General features: G+C 46.1%; 1 protein-coding gene across 2 annotated transcripts; it reads right to left on the bottom strand.

The window, feature by feature from the left end:
- Window positions 1-3337: 3337 nt before the first annotated feature.
- On the bottom strand, window positions 3338-11510 carry ALOX5AP (arachidonate 5-lipoxygenase activating protein). 2 transcript variants are annotated; one of them, XM_008926145.3, is made up of 5 exons: window positions 11379-11510; window positions 7597-7696; window positions 6202-6272; window positions 4808-4889; window positions 3338-4212 (listed from the first exon to the last, which is right to left on the bottom strand). In XM_008926145.3, exons 1-5 carry the CDS (start codon window positions 11446-11448, stop codon window positions 4050-4052), a joined length of 486 nt encoding a protein of 161 aa, XP_008924393.1. In that variant the 5' UTR covers window positions 11449-11510; the 3' UTR covers window positions 3338-4049. The 2 variants fall into 2 exon arrangements, with proteins under 2 accessions (XP_008924393.1, XP_017926518.1); XM_018071029.2 differs by lacking the exon at window positions 11379-11510 and adding an exon at window positions 9037-9096.
- Window positions 11511-17739: the final 6229 nt, after the last annotated feature.

Genomic DNA, 17739 nt, shown 5'->3' with positions numbered 1-17739 from the left:
ACTTCGTATCCCACTCGGATGTTACCCACTTGCTCAGATCCTTGCTAAGCAGGACTGCTTGCTTCAGCATGGGTAGGTTAGGGGTCCTGCTTCAGGACTGGGCCTCCTGTATACCAGAATAATGAAAAATAGCATTTAATAGCAACAATGCATCTGTTCAGAAATGTGGATGCTGTCGTGTCACTGTCAGGCTTCAAACCTCGAAGGAACACATTCCACGGCCAGCAGCACTGGCGTGCCAATAGGGCTGAGTTTCCACTAGAGGGTTGTAGTGCTGTATGGAAGCAGATGCAGTTACTGTGGCAGAAATACTGGTATGTACTCCAGGCCTTTGTCAGCAGATCAAAAGCATCCTGTGATATCCTGGCTTCCAGCAGTCTCCGCAGTCTCTGATGTACACAGCCTGCAAGCTGCAAGAGGGCTGGTGCCTGAGCAACCTGCTTCCCTGCCTTCCCTGAATAGCCTCCAGCATTCACATGACTCAGCACCCACAGTACATATATATACACATAGATAGATAGATACAGATACAGTAAGTAAACACACTGTGCCTATGCATATACACACACAGACAGAATGTTTATTTGTGTACCTTGGATTCCGATGCATGAACAGCTACAAGCAGGGCAGTGACACAGCATGGCAAGGAGCCAGGCACCACTGGTGGCAGCCCGGCAACACAGCAAATGGGCCAATTAGCAACATCAACACAATGATAGAATCATAGAATCATTTAGGTTTGAAAAACCTTTTAGGTCATTCAGTCCAGCCATTAACCCAGCACTGCCAAGGCCACCACTAAACCATGCTCCTCAGTGCCACATCTACAACGTGTTTTAAATACCTTCAGGGATGGTGACTTCACCACATCTCTGGGCAGCCTGTTCCAGTGTTTGACAACCCCTTCAGTGAAGAAATTTTACCTAATATTCAATCTAAACCTCCTCTGGTGCAACTTGTGGCCATTTCCTCTTGTCCTAGTGCATGTTACTTAGTAGAAGAGGCCAATCCTTACCTTCTTACAATCTCCTTTCAGGTAGTTTTAGAGAGTGATAATGTCTCCAGTGCCTCATCAGTGCTGAGTAGAGGGGGATGACCAGTTCGCTGATCCTGCTGGCCACGCTGTTGCTCACTAGCAGAATTGGGAAGCACTAACTTTATATACAGTTGTAGCTCCAGGTCAGGAGCTGCCATGCCCTGCATTGCACCAAACATGGGTGCTGGTCCTTGCAGCTTGCAAGCCAGCCTTAAGCAGGAGCCATCAGAGAGGACTGCCATTTCTACCACCAACCATGTCCCCATGTCCAGTGCAGCTCTGTAGGTCCTCGTAGGTTCATGTGTATGTGACCCCAGTATGCGTCCGTACATCTCTTACAGTGGTAGTCGTATTATTGCACGTGGATCTATAGAATCACAGAATCATAGAATGGTTTGGGTTGGAAGGGACCTTTAAAGGTCATTTAGTCCAACCCCCCTGCAATGAGCCTGTGTGAACAGCTTTCTGCGTAGCTGGTGTGCTAAGTGCTGACAACTGTACCAACAAGATCAGGGTGGTTTTGCTGCTGAAAACAAAAAATGGAGCTGTCTAGTACAGTGAGGAAAGCCCAAATATTATTGATGTTGCCTTCTTTCACAGAAAGAGTGGGAAGGCAAATGCAACCACAAGGCTTGCCTGTAACATGGAAAACACGGCGTGACATTCACCAAGAATTTACATAGTGATCAATTTATGTACCACCTGTTTGTCTGATACTGTCACTATTTCCATTTACAGATAGATAGAAATAAATTTTGCCTACATTTTAATCCCTTTTGTTATCAGAAAGACTTTGAGGAAGCAAGTAGGAGATATTCTTGTAAAATAAATGATTAAGCAAAAAATAGGCCTTAGTTCCCCTGGAAGATGACCTAATCTTACCTAAATTCAGATGTGTAAAAACCAACCATCCTGTCAACAGAGAATCATAGAATATCCTGAATTGTATTGTTGTCAAGTCCAACAGCCAGACCATAGAGTGCTGGAATAGATTATCTGACCCAAAATAGACATTTGAATCCTCTGCCCTTTATAGCTGATTGGTGGAGTGCCTCTTCTCATGTTAGCAGAGAAAAAGAGGGAGGTCAAGTGAGCTGCTTCTTGATGTATAGGATAAAAAGGCACCAGGGGAGACTCAACCATATGAGGAGACCTGCAAGGTGGACACACAGGGTTGGGAGAGTCATCTCCCACATGTGACAGTGACGGTTTCCATAAACAAGTCTCAGACCTCATGGAGACCAGATAGGCTGCAGAACTGGGACTGGTGCTGGTGAAGCTTCCCCTCTTCAGAACCAGGTAAAGGTGATGGCAACATGAGCTTTTGCTGATAGCAGCAATGCAGAAGAGCTCTGTAACTCCAGGCCACGGGGGTTACCCCCTTCCTCCTGGGTGCCGCCATCCCTTGGTGGGCTGACCCCATGGGGCAGACAGGTGGTGGATGGGCAAGGATGGGCAGCTGGTAATGAGCTATGGAAAGAGCTATGGCAGAAAGCATGTTGTGAAGGAGGGTTTGGAGTGTGTTATGGTCAACTGAGAGGAAGGGGAGGGAAGGAACGTAAGTGCCCTACCCAGGAATAAGGTGTGTCAGCACTTATAGGTTAGAAGGCTCGACTATATTTTTTGAATTGCCTATTCTAACCAGTGAGGACATTTATAATCATCATGCAATAAATGTGTTTATTACTAATCTTTCACATCTAAAATTCCTGTAGAATATTAAAAAAAAAAAAAAGATGTATGTTATTTGGGCAGTGTGAATGGTCAGGTGCAGAGGAGGGCAGCTATACACAAGCACCTCCGCCCCATCAGACAGCATCAAAACCCTCCAGCCTTGGTGTGGTACAAAGGCAGGCAGCTTTCTGCATCTGCTTTTGTGAACAGCTCTGCAAACTCTCTTCTCACATAGCAAGGAGTCTCATTCCCTCCCGAAGGAGTCATAAAATACAGCTTTATCCATCCTGCACGTGGCAATCAGACAGGCTTAAGAGCTTAAGCACTTGTAGAGTAGCAATGTTTAAAAAGATGCACCGACCTGTTTGCCTACCTCATTCCGCATTGCTACTCAAACCACTCCTCAGTAAGGACTTTTGGGGCACGTTGTTAATGATGAAGGCAGAACACCGAACTTGCTGATAGAAAGGGAGTTGTTAAGCTCAGGTTCTTTCCAGGAGGCTGTGCCCAGGGCAATTAGCACCTCGCAAAAGAGCCCAGAACTCCCCTTGCTTTACTCACCAGTCAGCTGCTGAGCCACTAAGCGTGTGGATCATGCACCAGCCAAAGAAGATGGCAGTAAACAGATTTAGTCAGTTTAGGCTGTTTTATTAAACACAGACAATCAAAACAAACCCAGCCCTACCAGCAATACACCAGCTCCTCATTTATGCAAGACTCCTTTCCCCAGCACTGGGAGAACAAAAAGGCTGAAGTGTAAATGAGATCAGTGTGGTGAGTGTTACACATATGAATATTTATCAAGGAAGACCGGAGAGGGGCCAATTCGCCGACCTCCTGCAACAACAGGAGCTCTGTCATCGACAAGTGGGAGGGAAAGGGTAGGTGAAGAGGCTGGTCCATGCCTTTGTGCGGGCAGGGGTACACGAGATGCTGGCGAAGGTCTAAGCTTGTGTGTGAGGATAACTGTAGGAGCCATTGGTCAGGAAAGACACTGAGAGGATCCTGGGTTTTGGGACAAAAGCTCAGTACAACAAAGATATGAAGCAAGCATACAATGTCCCTTCCAGTCATGCAATCAGCTCGCAAGCTGCACTGTAGGGAACAAAACTCTAAAAATTAACACGAAGTTGTTACCATTCCTTAGGCATACCAAGTGTTCATAATAAATCTTTTTCCTGAAGAAAAAAGCAATGTTAAATCGAACTACAAAGACCATCAAGCATGAGATTTACAGCAATCTAACTGGGTTATGGGTTCATTTCTTAAACAGTTGAATTAGGGCAGCTTCTGGGTATGGATATATCAAGTGTGCTGACCCCCTCAGTGCTGCAGGGACTTAGGGTATGAGCAGCAATGGAGAGATCGCGCTGGTTATCGTTTTAATGTGTATTTCAAAGTCACTTCCAAAAAAGAAGATGAGATAGTAGTTGAGTATTCCAGCCACAGACATGAGAAACAGGAACAAGATGATGCGCTTTCCAAACAAGTAACCGGGAGTGCTGAGGAAACAAAAATGGGGTAAAGCAATTCGTTAAAGTGCGTCATCTCACATGACAACTCTCTGACTTTGGACTCTGCTGTTGGGACCAGCTGAAAGACCGCAGAGGCTGAGACAGAGGGGTCAAATTTCTGTTCTGTCTTGCAAAAATATCATTTTCAGGATCCATTTGGGTCTGGATTTGGCCTCCTGTTCTCAGCGTAGGCTGCTGCTTACAAAAGTCTCTATTCAGAGAGACTTGGATGTATTCTCAGGCATCAAAGGCTGTGGGACAACTTTATTCCACATGTGCATAATAGGTTTTATTAATATAAAATGACAATTTTGTGGAAATAGTGGCACAAACATGCAAATGTATGTTTGCAGAGGCTGTGAGCAGAAGCTACAGCCCCCCTGATCCTAGTGTGATTGCATCTCCAATGTCTTCCACAGCTACTCCTATTCATCCAAAAAAGAGGGGCTTTCCTGTGCTACCCAATGCCAGCAGCTGTTGTAGGCAGCACCACAAGTCAGCAGCTGTGTCTGTGGAAGTGGCAGTATCCAGCTGTGCTGCTGCCACATTCTGGGTTTTGTAAAATGGCTCCACAAGTCCTTACCTCTGAGTCCTCTCCCCGAGGTAGCCCACAAAGTACTTCTGCCTCACAAACAAGTACATCAGGCCAGCAAAGGCAGCAGGAGCTGGGTAAAGGGTAAAACAAGGCGTTACAAACACCGGCTCAGATCTCACTGTATCTACTGTTCTCATCTGCTGCCTGGGCTGGACTGGGAAATGGGAATCTGCAGTCTTGAGTTGTGGGACAAGCATTGGAACTGGGTTGGAGACCTCTGCATGGGAAACAGAGCACTTGTCTTGCCCTTGCTCCAGCTTTTCTGAAGATTTTGTGGGTGTCATCCTGCCCACAACTGTGCCCACTGTAGACCACACACTTATCACCTTGATTCCAGTACCTAAAAAGAGCCTACAAGAAATCTGGAGAGTGACTTTTTACAAGGGCATGAAGTGATAGGACAAGGGGGAACGGTGTTAATCTGAAAGAAGGCAGGTTTAGATTATATATAAGGAAGAAGTTCTTCACTATGAGTGTGATGAGGCACTGGCACAGGTTTCTCAGAGAGGTTGTGGATGCCTCATCCTTGGAAGTGTTCAAGGCCAGGCTGGATAGGGCTTTGAGCAACCTGGTCTAGTGGAATGTGTCCCTACCCCTGGCAAGGGAGCTGGAACGAGATGATCTTTAAGATCTTTTCCAACTCAAACTATTCAATGATTCTGTGAAACGCAGTGTGGGTTACACCAGGCTCAGGAAAGAGGGTGCCAACTCAGGCGCTATCCTCACCAGAAATAAAAGGCAACTGATAGATGCATTTCACTAGGAGCAGGTGGAGGACTATTCTATGGCCCAATACTCATTTCTGAGCTCATAAAAAGGGCTTTCCCCATAATTCTACCTTTCTCCACAACTGCAGGTAAAAGCCCCTCTTCTCCTGGCCAGGAAACCTTTTTCTTTTCCAGAAAGAATAGTCATGGACCCCAGACAAGTACTCAGCCTTAGGTAAAATCACATTATATTGAAGGGAACCATATTTAGAAATGCAGGCAAAGATTCCTGAGCTGCCCTCAGCAGTGAGGAGGGCTGGCAGTTCTGGCAATTTAATGAAATGAGCCCATTTCGAGTCCCAAAAGTGAATATTGTGGCATCCAGCAACCAAGTACTAAATCCTTTGTCCCAAACAAAGGGAACTCATCCATAATGCTGGTGGGGGAAGTGTCCCTGGCCTGGAATACCTTGAATCACATCTGAGAACACAAATCTCTTGGCATAAGCCATGCCATGAGTGTGCTGCTACTCAAACAGCAGGACAGGAGGGTGAGACATGTTCCCCTGCTACTGGAGGGTTGGTCCCTGGAAGTGTAACTTCTGAAGCACTTCACTATCTCTTCTTGAAAGCAGTGCAAGGTTGAAAGGACATACAAAATAGCCCTCAGTGTTACCTTGGCTGCAGAGAAGGCCAGCACACCAAAGCACAGCGAGAAACGTAGGGTACGCATGTCCGCAGTTCTGGCTAGAATGGAATTTATAGGAAAGGAATCAGAACAGGGAAACAGAAACAAAATCAATGTGTTTCACGAGCAGAGAATGGCGTGGTATGAATTTGGGCTGCACTAATGCCATTGGGGGCAGTCTTTTACCCCAGAGCAGTGGGATGCCCCTGACCTACCAGGAGCTGGCTGGTGTATTTGTGTCTGAATGTGGTGGCTTCCCTGTTTCCTCTCATAGATAATGGATGCCTTTGTCCTGCCTGATGATGAAAACAAACCATCTCATGCACATGTCTGGCACCTATGAAAGCCACTTTCTCTCTAAGCTGTTTGGTCATAGCATATGTATAAGAAATGTTGTGTGCTTTATTGGCTTAAAATCCTTGTCATTGAGTCATATTAGTCAAGCTACTGAATGAAACCTACAAAAATAGAATTGCACCACAGATAAGAGTGTCCCACAGACTTAACACATGTCTTTGCAGGGGAACAGGAATACTTTTCAGCTGCCTCCTTCAGCTGGGAATGCTTTCTGAGCAGGAAGCACTCTGCCCTTGACAGAGGTTGCACACCTGTGAAGGGCAGCACTTGGACATCTCATCCAATTTCAAGCTTGTTGACAGTACTTCAGAGGTAATAAAAAATATTTTATGTTCTTTTCTGATTTAGAATTAATTTTTCCTCTGGACTCTCTGAAGAGATCTCAAAGACAAGAGGTGTGAAGGTATACTAGAATGGGTTGACCAAGGAGGTGATAGATGCCCCATCCTTGGAAACATTCAGAAACATTCAAGTTCAGGTGGGACAGAACTCTAAACAACCATCAGTTGAAGATATTCCTGCTTATTGAAGGGTTGGACTAGATGAGCTTTAAATGTCCCTTCCAACCCAAAGTATTCTATGATTCTATGTGGTAGAGAAGTGGAGAAGTGGAGATCTGTGTGCCAAGGGAAGTGCCAGGAACCAAAAGGTTTATACAAGCTTTGCCACCTACCTGCTCCTCAGCAAGCTGGTGTCTCTCTGTTGGCTCTTTCCTTTTGAACCACAGTGCCCTTGGGACTCTGGCTGTGCTTGTCACACTTCCAGCACAGAAGGGTGAACTGGTTCCCAAATGAAGGGGCATGGTACTCGTAATGGCTGCAAGACCTATATAGATGCAGCACATGGAGTCCAGAAGGGTGCTGGGTTCACCCAGCAAACATATTGGAGAACCACGAGTCTGAACACTGTCACAACATGCACAGCAAAGGATTATGTACAAAGCCTTCACCTGAGGGCATTTGAAACCCATCTCTGCCCGCCCCCCCCCACTCTGCCCTCATTGCTCCTCGGGTTTTGTCTACTCACTTGGCAGTGTAGACGCGGTCGAAGCAGGATGATCCCTGCCGCTGGAACCCCTTGCTGTTGCAGTGTTTGCTTTCATGCTCCAGTTTGTAAGCAAAAAAAGCTGTTAAAAAACCACAAAGTATTCAATCAGATATAATTTGGAGGTACTGTAGAAGCTGGGATTTGTGGGCTTATCTCTGTTCTCATGAGCATCCAGGCTGGATAGACGGCAGAAGAAAACACGGGTGCATGGAGGGGTGAGATGTGGCCAGCAAGCTTGCTCTGTCACCCAGAGGTTAATCAAACCCACTGTGCAAGAGTGCCGTGCAACGCAACTTCAGGCATCTCCACATGCCCATATGTGACTGGTAGTAGGCTCTCTCACCTTTGTGCCCTGCTTCATTCCCACATTGCACTTCCAGCAGCCTGCACCTCTTCTGCAGGAGCACTGCCCTGACCTGGTCCTTTGAGCCCCCAGTGGGAAAAGAGCTTTCCAGTCAGAGCTGCCAGCACCAAATCTTCCTTTCCAACAGAGCAGGGAGACAAGCAAGTCTATTTTCTTTTAGTGAAACCCATCTGCCAAACCACGGGTATCCTGCAGGGCTGGTTCTTTTCCCAGAAAAGCCCATTGAAAACCTCGTCCTGATAGCTGATCTGTATATGTCCATCTTGTGTGCATCCTCCTTTTAAGCAACAGCATTTTGACAGAGTGTTAGCTGCTGCACAAATGCAGCGCCTCAGGATAATGTATCCTGTGCTTGACAAACACGTTTTATCTGATGACACCAAACCAGAGATCGTCAATCATGTGTCTAAATACACCAGAGAAACCCTGGCAGGCTACAAGCTGCAAACATTGTGTTATCCTGCACTCCATCTCAGTGCATCCAAATCACTCTATGGCTTAGAATATTAGTCAAATATACACATAAAAGATAACCCATCAGGAATACATTATTATAACAATAGAAGTGTAAATAGATAAACTGCAGGGTTTCATCCCTGCAATCTGAAGAGCTGCCCCTTTTTTCCCCCCTCACTGGTGCTGTAAATAGGTCTTTTGTACTTCCATTTTCTTCACTAAAAGCTACTGAGTTTTTCACTTTCCAATATTGTGTGATTCCCTGGGTACATACAGCCCTTCCCCAGAAAAACCCACAGTGCTTTAAACCAGCATCCCTACACTGAGCCAGGCTGCAGACCCCACTGCCTCCAGCATGGTGCACTGGCCACTCCTGGAGGACCCAGGACAGATACCATCCGGTGTCACAGCCACCAAGAGTTCCCAGCACCTCCATCCACCCACCAGCCCAGCCTTTGGCAAGAAGCTATTAACCTGCCTACAGTGACTAAGAGGACCTAAAATTGAAGAGGACTAAGTTGATCAGCATTTTTTTGTCCAGAGCAGAGCTGCAGCGATGGGAAACTACTTTTTGCAGGTCTGGGACTGTATGGGCTCACTTGTAGCACACATCCTCCTTTCCTTTTATCATGTGCATGAAATCACTAGAAGATACCACAGCTTCCAAACAAGCCAAATAAGCTATTTATCTCTCTCTCCTCTGCTGTAGGTGCTGCCACTTCCCAAATGTCAGCATGCTGCCACAGAGAGGCTTCACGATGCCCAGAGGTAACAGGGTGGTTTCACAAGCCAGCATGAGATGAGTGAACGGAGCAAAACCGGAACAGAGAGGTTTAATTCAGCTTAGCTGTTCCAGGAGATGATGCCCTTAGGCTCCAGGGCTGCACAGACTGTCCAGAGCCTGAACTGTGGCAGTCCCACTCTGGTCAGTTTAATGTGCAAGAGTTCAGTGTAAGCCTGGTTGTCCGTGCCAACAGAAACCATGAGCTGAAGATCCAACCTAGCCAGTGCTGGCAAAAGTGCCCCTTCTTTCTCTCAACTTCACTTTGCTTCCTCTGTCCCAAACTCCTCAGCAATGACCACTGATTTTTATCCTGAAAGTTGCTGGATTGCAACATCTCTCTGACAAAAGGACAAAACTTAGAGCTGCATGTGTGACTCAGTGGTATCTGGCCACACGAGTCATTCTGTAGTATATGGAGATTTCCAGCACGAACATCACGTAAACGTAAATGGACATCGGACAGGGGCAGAACCACCTCCATCTTTAGGAATAACAGCATTCACTGAAGATGTTCTCTAATCCTGCACCAGATGCAGAAAAGCATATAATCACAAATTTATGTGATACTGACTTCGTGTACTTAGAGACAGTCAAGTGGATGCCCAGGTGCTTTGCTGAATGAGAGCCACAACAGGAGCTCAGTATAACCGACAGGCCTTGACAAACATTTCTACTGCCTTAATTATTGTGTTCCTTGCAAGACTTCATATCAGGTCTGGTCTTTCTAGACAGAAAGCCTGGGAAGAGGAAATCAGATGATGTAAGGCCTGAAATCATGGTTTAGGGCTGTCTGACTCACATGCTTGGCACACTGAGTCTTCTGCCAAGTGTCCTTCTTCCCCTTTGTAGCAGTTGGGTCAACAATCTCACACACAGATTTCCATGAGATAAAAGTGCATGTCAGAATGGAAAGCTGACAAGTTTCAAGTGAGAAGAAAAAGCCCTATATACAAAGTCATGTGATTAAACAGCAAGAAGTGTATATTTGACACATTTTCTTAATTATAGTATGTGTTCTGATCTCAGCATGCCATATTCTGGTGATGTCACACACTGTGCATTTACCCGAAAACAACATTGGGTTAAATGATGTGGTATTTAGTGCCTATGTTGAAACTAAACCAGTCTGCATCTCCTTTTTTTTTTTTTTTTTTTTGTTCTCTAGCAGCTGGGCTCCCACCACTTCCCCTCTCTGCAGCAGCCCAAGAATAGCCCATTTCCTAGGACTGAATGTGGGACCGAATGTGGAGTTTGTGCTCAGTGGGAATCTCCCACTCATAACAAGAAGCCTTCACTAAAGATTTCTGGAATTTGCATCAGCCCCCCCATCCCACTGCTGACTCTCCTTGAATTTGGGCAAACTCAGTGCAGCTGGGACAAAACTCATTCCTTTCTTTGTATTCTGGCCAGAATTTCCTGCTAAAATGATTAAGTATTTGTAGAAGATGATGATCACATTAAAATCAAATTTGCACAGGAGAGAAACTTGATTTATTTAAAAAATCCCAAAGAATAGTAGTGATTATAGGAAGTCTGAATAAGTGCTAGAAAAGGAAACTTCACCATCACAGGAAATGTGCAGTGTTCTTGGGAGGACAGTTAATTGATATTACTTATACTGTAGGACTTGGAGATGCAGGAAAGCAGGAGAGCTATCTGCCCACAAATAACCCACACAGACTCCTCTGATGAGGCAGTGAAGTTCTCTCCCCTTCACCCAGCTCCATGCAAAGGTCTGACCCATTGCACCCCCCTGGGGACTCAGTCCCTGCCCACGGCAGCAGCTGCATGACAGTAGCCCTGGCTGACCACAGTAGAGACCTAGGCCAGGAAAAGAGGTCTCAGTCACCAATTCAAAATGCATATTGCCACAGGGTATCCTAGCATATTAGTCCTTTCACTAGCTGATATATGTATAACAAACTCACTCTAGAATATCACAGAGTAGGATCATGCAACTGCCAGGATACTGCCACAATGGCATGAAAAATGCTATGCTTCGAAGACCATTTCTGAAGCCAAAGCCATGCCTAAGCACTAATCATACATGCACTTATAAGCAGAGTTTATCTATCCAAAGATCAGCTCGGTATACATCATCCGGAACTTTCCTCAGCTCCCTTTCAGACCTTAAATAAATGCTTATTTTTGTCTTACCGTTCTGGACAACACTTAGCAAGGTAACAATGGCAAGCAGGACAATGCTTCCCAGGGTCTCCTGGTCCATTTTGTGAGTGGGATGTCAGGGTGGATGGTGCAGCCTCGGTGGTAGCTCAGCTCTACAAGCACAGAAGGAGGAAGTGAAGGTCTTATCTTGAATCATGAAACACTTCCTATGGCTTCACAGGAGAGTGGCAGCACCCTGAGCTCTGGTGCACGTCAGACCAACAAGTGCAGGCTCGCTCGCTCATCGTATACAAATGAAGCCCAGAGAAACAAGAGATTATATGTCTGTGATCTAAGAAGATATACAATGTGGAAAAGTATCTATTGCCCTTCCTACACAAGAGCAAAATAGCAACCTTGATATCTGAAATATGTTTGAACATTTGGCTACCTGTGTGGAACAGCAGAAGGTTGGAATAAACCAGCCAGGCTATCACAGCATGGTGAGCAAGAGTCTGACCACCCCATGAATAGCTGGGAGGAGAAATAATGTAGGTGAGTCTCAGTAACACTGTTGCTCTCAGGGAGGTGCCCTCCCTGGTTACATCTCCATCAGCCTCACCAGTGAGGAGACTCCAGTTCTCCAAGTCACAAGCAAAAGCTCCTGATCCACCTGGCATATTAGATGGCAGTACATTAATGTTGTGAGCATTGCAGGTGAGCACAAAAATACATCTTTCATCACCAGGCGTGGATCCAATGTCCTTCCCTCTACAAATAACTCCCTGGAAGTCAGTGACAGCTACGAGCACTTGGTATTTTACAGGCCCAGACTTCACAGTTGTACCCCAGTTTTAGTACTTGAAGCCCAATATGACTGAATACAATTGCTGCAGCGTGTTCACGGCTTGACTCTGACCCCCTGATGAAGATGGTAGAGAAGCACAGACTGTGGTGTTGAAAGTGTGGTGGGTTAACCTTGGCTGAACACTGGGTGCCCACCAAAGTCACTCTATCTCTCCTCTCCTCAGTGGGGCAGGGGAGAGAAAATATAACAAAAAGCTCATGGGTTGAAATAAGAACAGGGAGAGATCATTCCCCTGTTACTGTCATGGGCAAAACAGACTCAACTTGGGGAAATTTATTGAATTTATTCCCAATGAAATAAGAGTAGGATAATGAGAAGTAAAACTATATCTTTGAATGCCTTCACTCCCACCTGCCTTCTCCCCATGTTTAACTTAATGTGCAATTTCTCTCCCTCCTTCCCCAGCAGCACAGGTAAATGAGGAACAGGGCTCACAGTCAGCTCATCACACATTGTCTCTGCCACACCTTCCTCTTCAGAGGCAAGACTCCTCACACTCTTCCACTGCTCCAGCATGTGGTCCCCCCCACAGGAGACAGTCCTCCATGAACTAATCTAACAAGAATCCTTTCCAGGGGCTGCAGTTCTTCATGAACTTCTCCAGCATGGGTCTCCCATGGGGTCACAGCAAACCTGCCAGCAAACCTGCTCCATTGTGGGCTCCTCTCTCCACAGGGCCACAGGTCCTGCCAGGATCCTGCTTCAGTTCGGGCTTCCCATGGAGTCACAGCCTCCTTTGGGCATCCACCTGCTCTGGCACCTTGAGCATCTCCTCCCACTCCTTCTCCACTGACCTTGGTGTCTGCAGAGCTGTTGCTCTCACATAGTCTCGCTCCTCCCTCCAGCTGCAATTTTCTTCTGTGCAATGACTTTTCCCCTTCTTAAATCTTATCCCAGAGGTGCTACCATTATTGCTGATGGACTTGGCTTTGACCAGTGGTGAGTCTGCTTGGAGCCAACTGGCATTAGCTCTGTTGGACATAGGGGAAGCTTCTGACAGATTCTCACAGAAGCCACCCCTGTAGCCCTCCACTACCAACACCTTGCCAAGCAAACTAAATACAGTCAGCTGCAGAAAGTTCCACAGTTTCTGTCAGAATACTGGAAAGCATCCTCATCCAAAACGCACATCACTTGATGACCCTAACTACTCTGTTCCCTTTTGCCCATATTCTGATTGAGAAGAGTCTCATGAAAAAATGCTTACCTTTAGTAGGAATTTAACACTAATAAAAAGTAATATTTCCACTGGACTTAGCCCTGTACAACTTTTGCCCCATCTCTCTGTCTGTCTCTACTCCACCCTGTGCTACTCAAGAGGTCTGAGTGCTGCCTAGTATCCGCAGACAGCTGGTTACCTCTCTTTGGATGGGACACAGCCAGGTAGGAGTTCCCAGCAGGAGCCAAGCTGCAAAATCCATCTTGTTCAATGGGGATACATTTACTTACAATGGTGCTTTTATCCAGTCTCTGTATCATGTAAATTTATAATCTGTACTATTAGATATGGAAAACTCTCAGGTACTTTGAGTACAAGCAAATACACAGAAATTAACTGGTTGGCAGGTAGGTGATTAACACTGTGATCTGTGACCTACTGTTATCCTAATAGGAAAAGGCTGTCTTTTTGGGACACCTTCCCTACAGTCTACACAGACATGACTGTGTGAGAAGCAAGGCCATAATGATAATCTATGTTTAGATTTGGCCTGTGATATTTTCTTCAGATTTTTAACTCTTGGCAAATTTACTTTAGGAAAAAACCCAAATCCAAGAACAAAAAAAGAAATACAATAGGTCTTTGAGAATGCTTTTATTCAGGATGAAGTTCTCTTTTCCCCCAGAAAATTATCTTTTCTTATTGAACATCAAAGTTTATATTTGTGGTCTACTGAGCACTGGATTGTAGCTGGTATTTAGGGATGATATTTAATGCTAAGCATCTACTAATTTTCTGAGAAGAAAAACCCATCAACTAAAAGAGTTTATGGAATTAAGTCAAAGAGGAATATTGTCTAAGCAGAGATCAATGTTATGACTGTAAAGAAAGGAGCGGGGTGGGGGGAAGGTGTCATGGTGGGAGGAGGGAGCTGCAAACAGAAGAGGGTGAAGGGCATAGCACAGGTCCTCAGGGCATCTGTGACAGGACATCTCCCAGTCATCCTTCCACAGCAGGCACTGAGCTTTCCCTTTCTTCTGCCTGTTTTAATGCTGGTGCAAACCTACCAGGCATCTTGCAGCTTGCTTTTGATTTACAAGTGGTAGTACAAGCACAGGAGCCTGCTCCAACTTGCCAAGAAAACACACACGCTTCCCCACTATCAAAGACTTCCCAAAGGTGGCTTCTATTCAGCAGAAGTGTCATGTAAAAGGGGGTAGGAATCATGCTGCTGAGCTTTGAAGTTGCCATAATGCCAAAAAACACACAACATATCATGTATTTATGCCAGCAGCCTTTCCAGCTGGCTGACCCAAATTCCCAGCCCTCACCCTGTGGGATGGCCAGGTAGCAAGAGCTGAGCTGTCCACTGGCACCTCTTGGCATCACAGGATGCTTTGGCATTTTGGCGCTTGGCATTCATGGCACTTTGCTGGAAATGCAGCCTGTTACCTCCTCTCGCCAAGGTGTGCTCCAAAGCCATCCCGTGTGTATGCATGGAGGAAAACAGGATTTCACAGTCCTTCCTGCAATAAGAAAACCTATGACATCAATTCCAGGGCTTGCTAAGGTGATTTCTATGTGTGCAGGGAAAAAAAATCTTTGCCAACAAGAAAGTGTTTGGTATGGCTGCCTTAAAATATGAACTGCAAGGGTTTGGTTTTGTTGGGTTTTTTGTTTTTTTGGTTATTTTTAAAGAGCAACACCACTCTGAGGGCTCTGCTTGAGGAAAAGCTAAGGAAATCAAGATGGTATGAGAGATGTCAAAGAAGTCCTGTCCCTTTACCATGTCAAGTCTATTGTATAGTCAGGCAGAGCAGAAACCCCTTGTGGGGAGGAATTTTACTTTTTCATACCCCTTAGCACTGGAATAGCTGCAGGATAGAAGGAGATTCTGGCAACTTTATTCCAATTTGGGGAATTGCCTTGGCAAGGGAGAGCTAAGATGGGGCTAAAATGACTCTGCAAACAGCTTCTGCACGTTAAATTGTTCCTTCTCCCTGAGACCTTAATATACACACAGGATCACTGTCTGGTTCAAGCAAAGCTGACACCACTGAAAACCCTGTCCAGCTGGGAAAAAGATCAGTGCAAACCCCTCCATCTTATTTCAGTTGGCCATTTGAAATAGGGGATTTTCTCAAGTAGGCAAAAATAAAAACGGGGGAGGGGGGAGGGATACGCACCTTGGGGAACAGTACCTGCACCCTCTATATCCCCCAGCTGTGGGCAGACCTCTTCAGGCACAGGTAATTCTGTGCTTCAGCAGCTGCTGTCAGACCCCAGCCCTTTTGCTTGCTGCATTGCTGTTTGACATCCACATCGTCCTGTCTGAGGAAGATAACCTTGACACAGCAAGCCATGAAGCTCACGAAAATGTGCAAAGCCAGCGAGCTTTTCCAGTTGCGCTGTGAGGCTTCCAGCACATTAATCTCCTCCTCTGAAACCTTGAACAGCCAGTCAAAATAATCCTTTTGTAGAATTGCTTTCATAGTGAAGAGGAAAGGACTGGGAACACAGATCTATAAATATCTTTTGGGTTGTTCATCTCTCCTCTCCTCTCATGCACTCTGATCAGCACTCAGCTGCAAGGACTCTAATGAAAGTGTTTCTCTGGACAAAATAAAACTGCTCATATGAAACTCCTCTGTATAAATGCCAGGTGATACACAGCCATCATGCTTTATCATAAATGCAACAGGACACAAAGCCCCTCAGACTGGCTGGTTAATATTAGTACTGTGCTTTGCAAACTTAAAGTTTGCACCACAGCACCATCAAATATAGTACATACACACACGTGACCTGCTGTCACTTAGTCTTCTTCAGCATCACATCCTTGCTGAAGCCTGACAAAACTCCAACGGAGCGCATGAACAGAGCTGGAAATGTGAAGTGCAACATGAAGAAAGGGTAATGCTGCAGTTTTTAAAATGCTGTCTTCATTGTGCACAGCTGAGAAAACGACAGTGTGGGAGCAGCCAGAGCACCACCTTGGAAACCCCTCCTTCTCTATATTTTCCAGGCTTTTTCCTTTCACTTGCTGTCTTCATACTCAATTTGTACAAATTCAGCTCAAAACACAGAGCTGGAAGACAGAGCCTGTAGTCCCTCTGGGCCCTCTGGCACAGCCTCCTCCTCCTCACCCTCTGTGTCTCATTGTTGTGGTTTAACCCCAGTCAGCAACTCAGCCCCATGCAGCCACTTGCTCACTCCCCACCACAGGGATGGGGGAAGAGAATCAGAAGTGTAAAAGTGAGACAAAAGAAAGCAAAAGCCACGCATACAAGCAAAGCAAAACCAGGAATTCATTCACTGTTTCCCACAGGCAGGCAGGCATTCAGCCATTTCCAGGAAAGCCAGGCTCTATCATGCATAATGGTAATTTAGGAAGACAAACGCCGTCACTCCAAATATTCCCCCCTTCCTTCTTCTTCCCCCAGCTTTATATGCTGAGCATGACACCACATGGTATGGCATAACCCTTTGATCAGCTGGGGTCAAGTGTCCCGGCTGTGTCCTCTCCTAACTTCTTGTGCACTCCCAACCCACTTTTTGGCAGGGTGATGTGAGAGGCAGAAAAGGTCCCAAGTCTGTGTAAGCACTGCTCAGCAGTAACTAAAACATCCCTTTGTCATCAACATTGTTTCCAGCACAAATCCAAAACACAGCCCCATATCAGCTACTGTGAAGAAAACTAGCTCTGCCCAAAACCAGCACATTCACACCCTGCTCTTGTCTTCCTGTTTGCATGAGTGCTGCACTGCTGACTGACATCCCTGTGGCTGCACTTCATGCCTGGGGTCCCCTTCCTCAGTGCTCCTGCCTCACCAGCGAGTCCCGTGCAGTGGGGGGGCTGTGCGCCAGGCTCGTCTTCCCCAGTGCAGGTGGTTGGGTTTGTTTATCTTTATTAAATCTCAGTGGGTTGAGCCTGGAGAGTTGCTGCAATGTAGCGAGACCAGTTTGAATCCGAGCCCCTCCAACAGGATGCTGGAAAGCCACCTCCAACATGGGCACGGCTGTGGGTTTGGTATTTTCTCTGCTAGCAAGAGACTGAATTGAGCAGAGTCAGGACAGGCCCTTCTGAGGCCTCTAAGGCAAAGCCCCCTGATTTTCCAGGAAGCTATGGATTAGTGGGATTTGAACAGTGCCCAATGAGTGGCAAAAACACTTCACAGGGACGTTCTCTCTGTTGTCTTTCCCTCCCTTGCTCCCAAGAAGCAGCTTCTTAGCAGCCATTGTGATACCAGACAGCCCTGACAACCACCCACCCTGTCACAGGATGAAATTCACAGAATCACAGAAGGGCTAAGGTTGGAAAGAATTTCTGGTCCAACTGCTTGCTCAAGCAGGGCCACCTAGAAAAGGCTGTCCAGGGTCATGTC

The sequence above is a fragment of the Manacus vitellinus genome, unplaced genomic scaffold (assembly GCF_001715985.3).
Source record: "Manacus vitellinus isolate BGI_N305 unplaced genomic scaffold, ASM171598v3 scaffold_2_pilon, whole genome shotgun sequence".
Classification (NCBI taxonomy): Eukaryota; Metazoa; Chordata; class Aves; order Passeriformes; family Pipridae; genus Manacus; species Manacus vitellinus.
Note: the sequence above shows the minus strand (reverse complement) of the source record. Positions and strands in the feature narration are given on the sequence as shown.

What these genes read in the sequence shown, in the direction of transcription:
- ALOX5AP (XM_008926145.3), bottom strand. Translation starts at nt 11,448, where the DNA reads ATGGACCAGGAGACCCTGGGAAGCATTGTCCTGCTTGCCATTGTTACC. An exon ending in GACCGCGTCTACACTGCCAA is followed by an intron (nt 6,273 to 7,596) that starts GTGAGTAGACAA and finishes ATTCCATTCTAG; the next exon opens with CCAGAACTGCGGACATGCGT. An exon ending in TGGCCTTCTCTGCAGCCAAG is followed by an intron (nt 4,890 to 6,201) that starts GTAACACTGAGG and finishes CCCTTTACCCAG; the next exon opens with CTCCTGCTGCCTTTGCTGGC.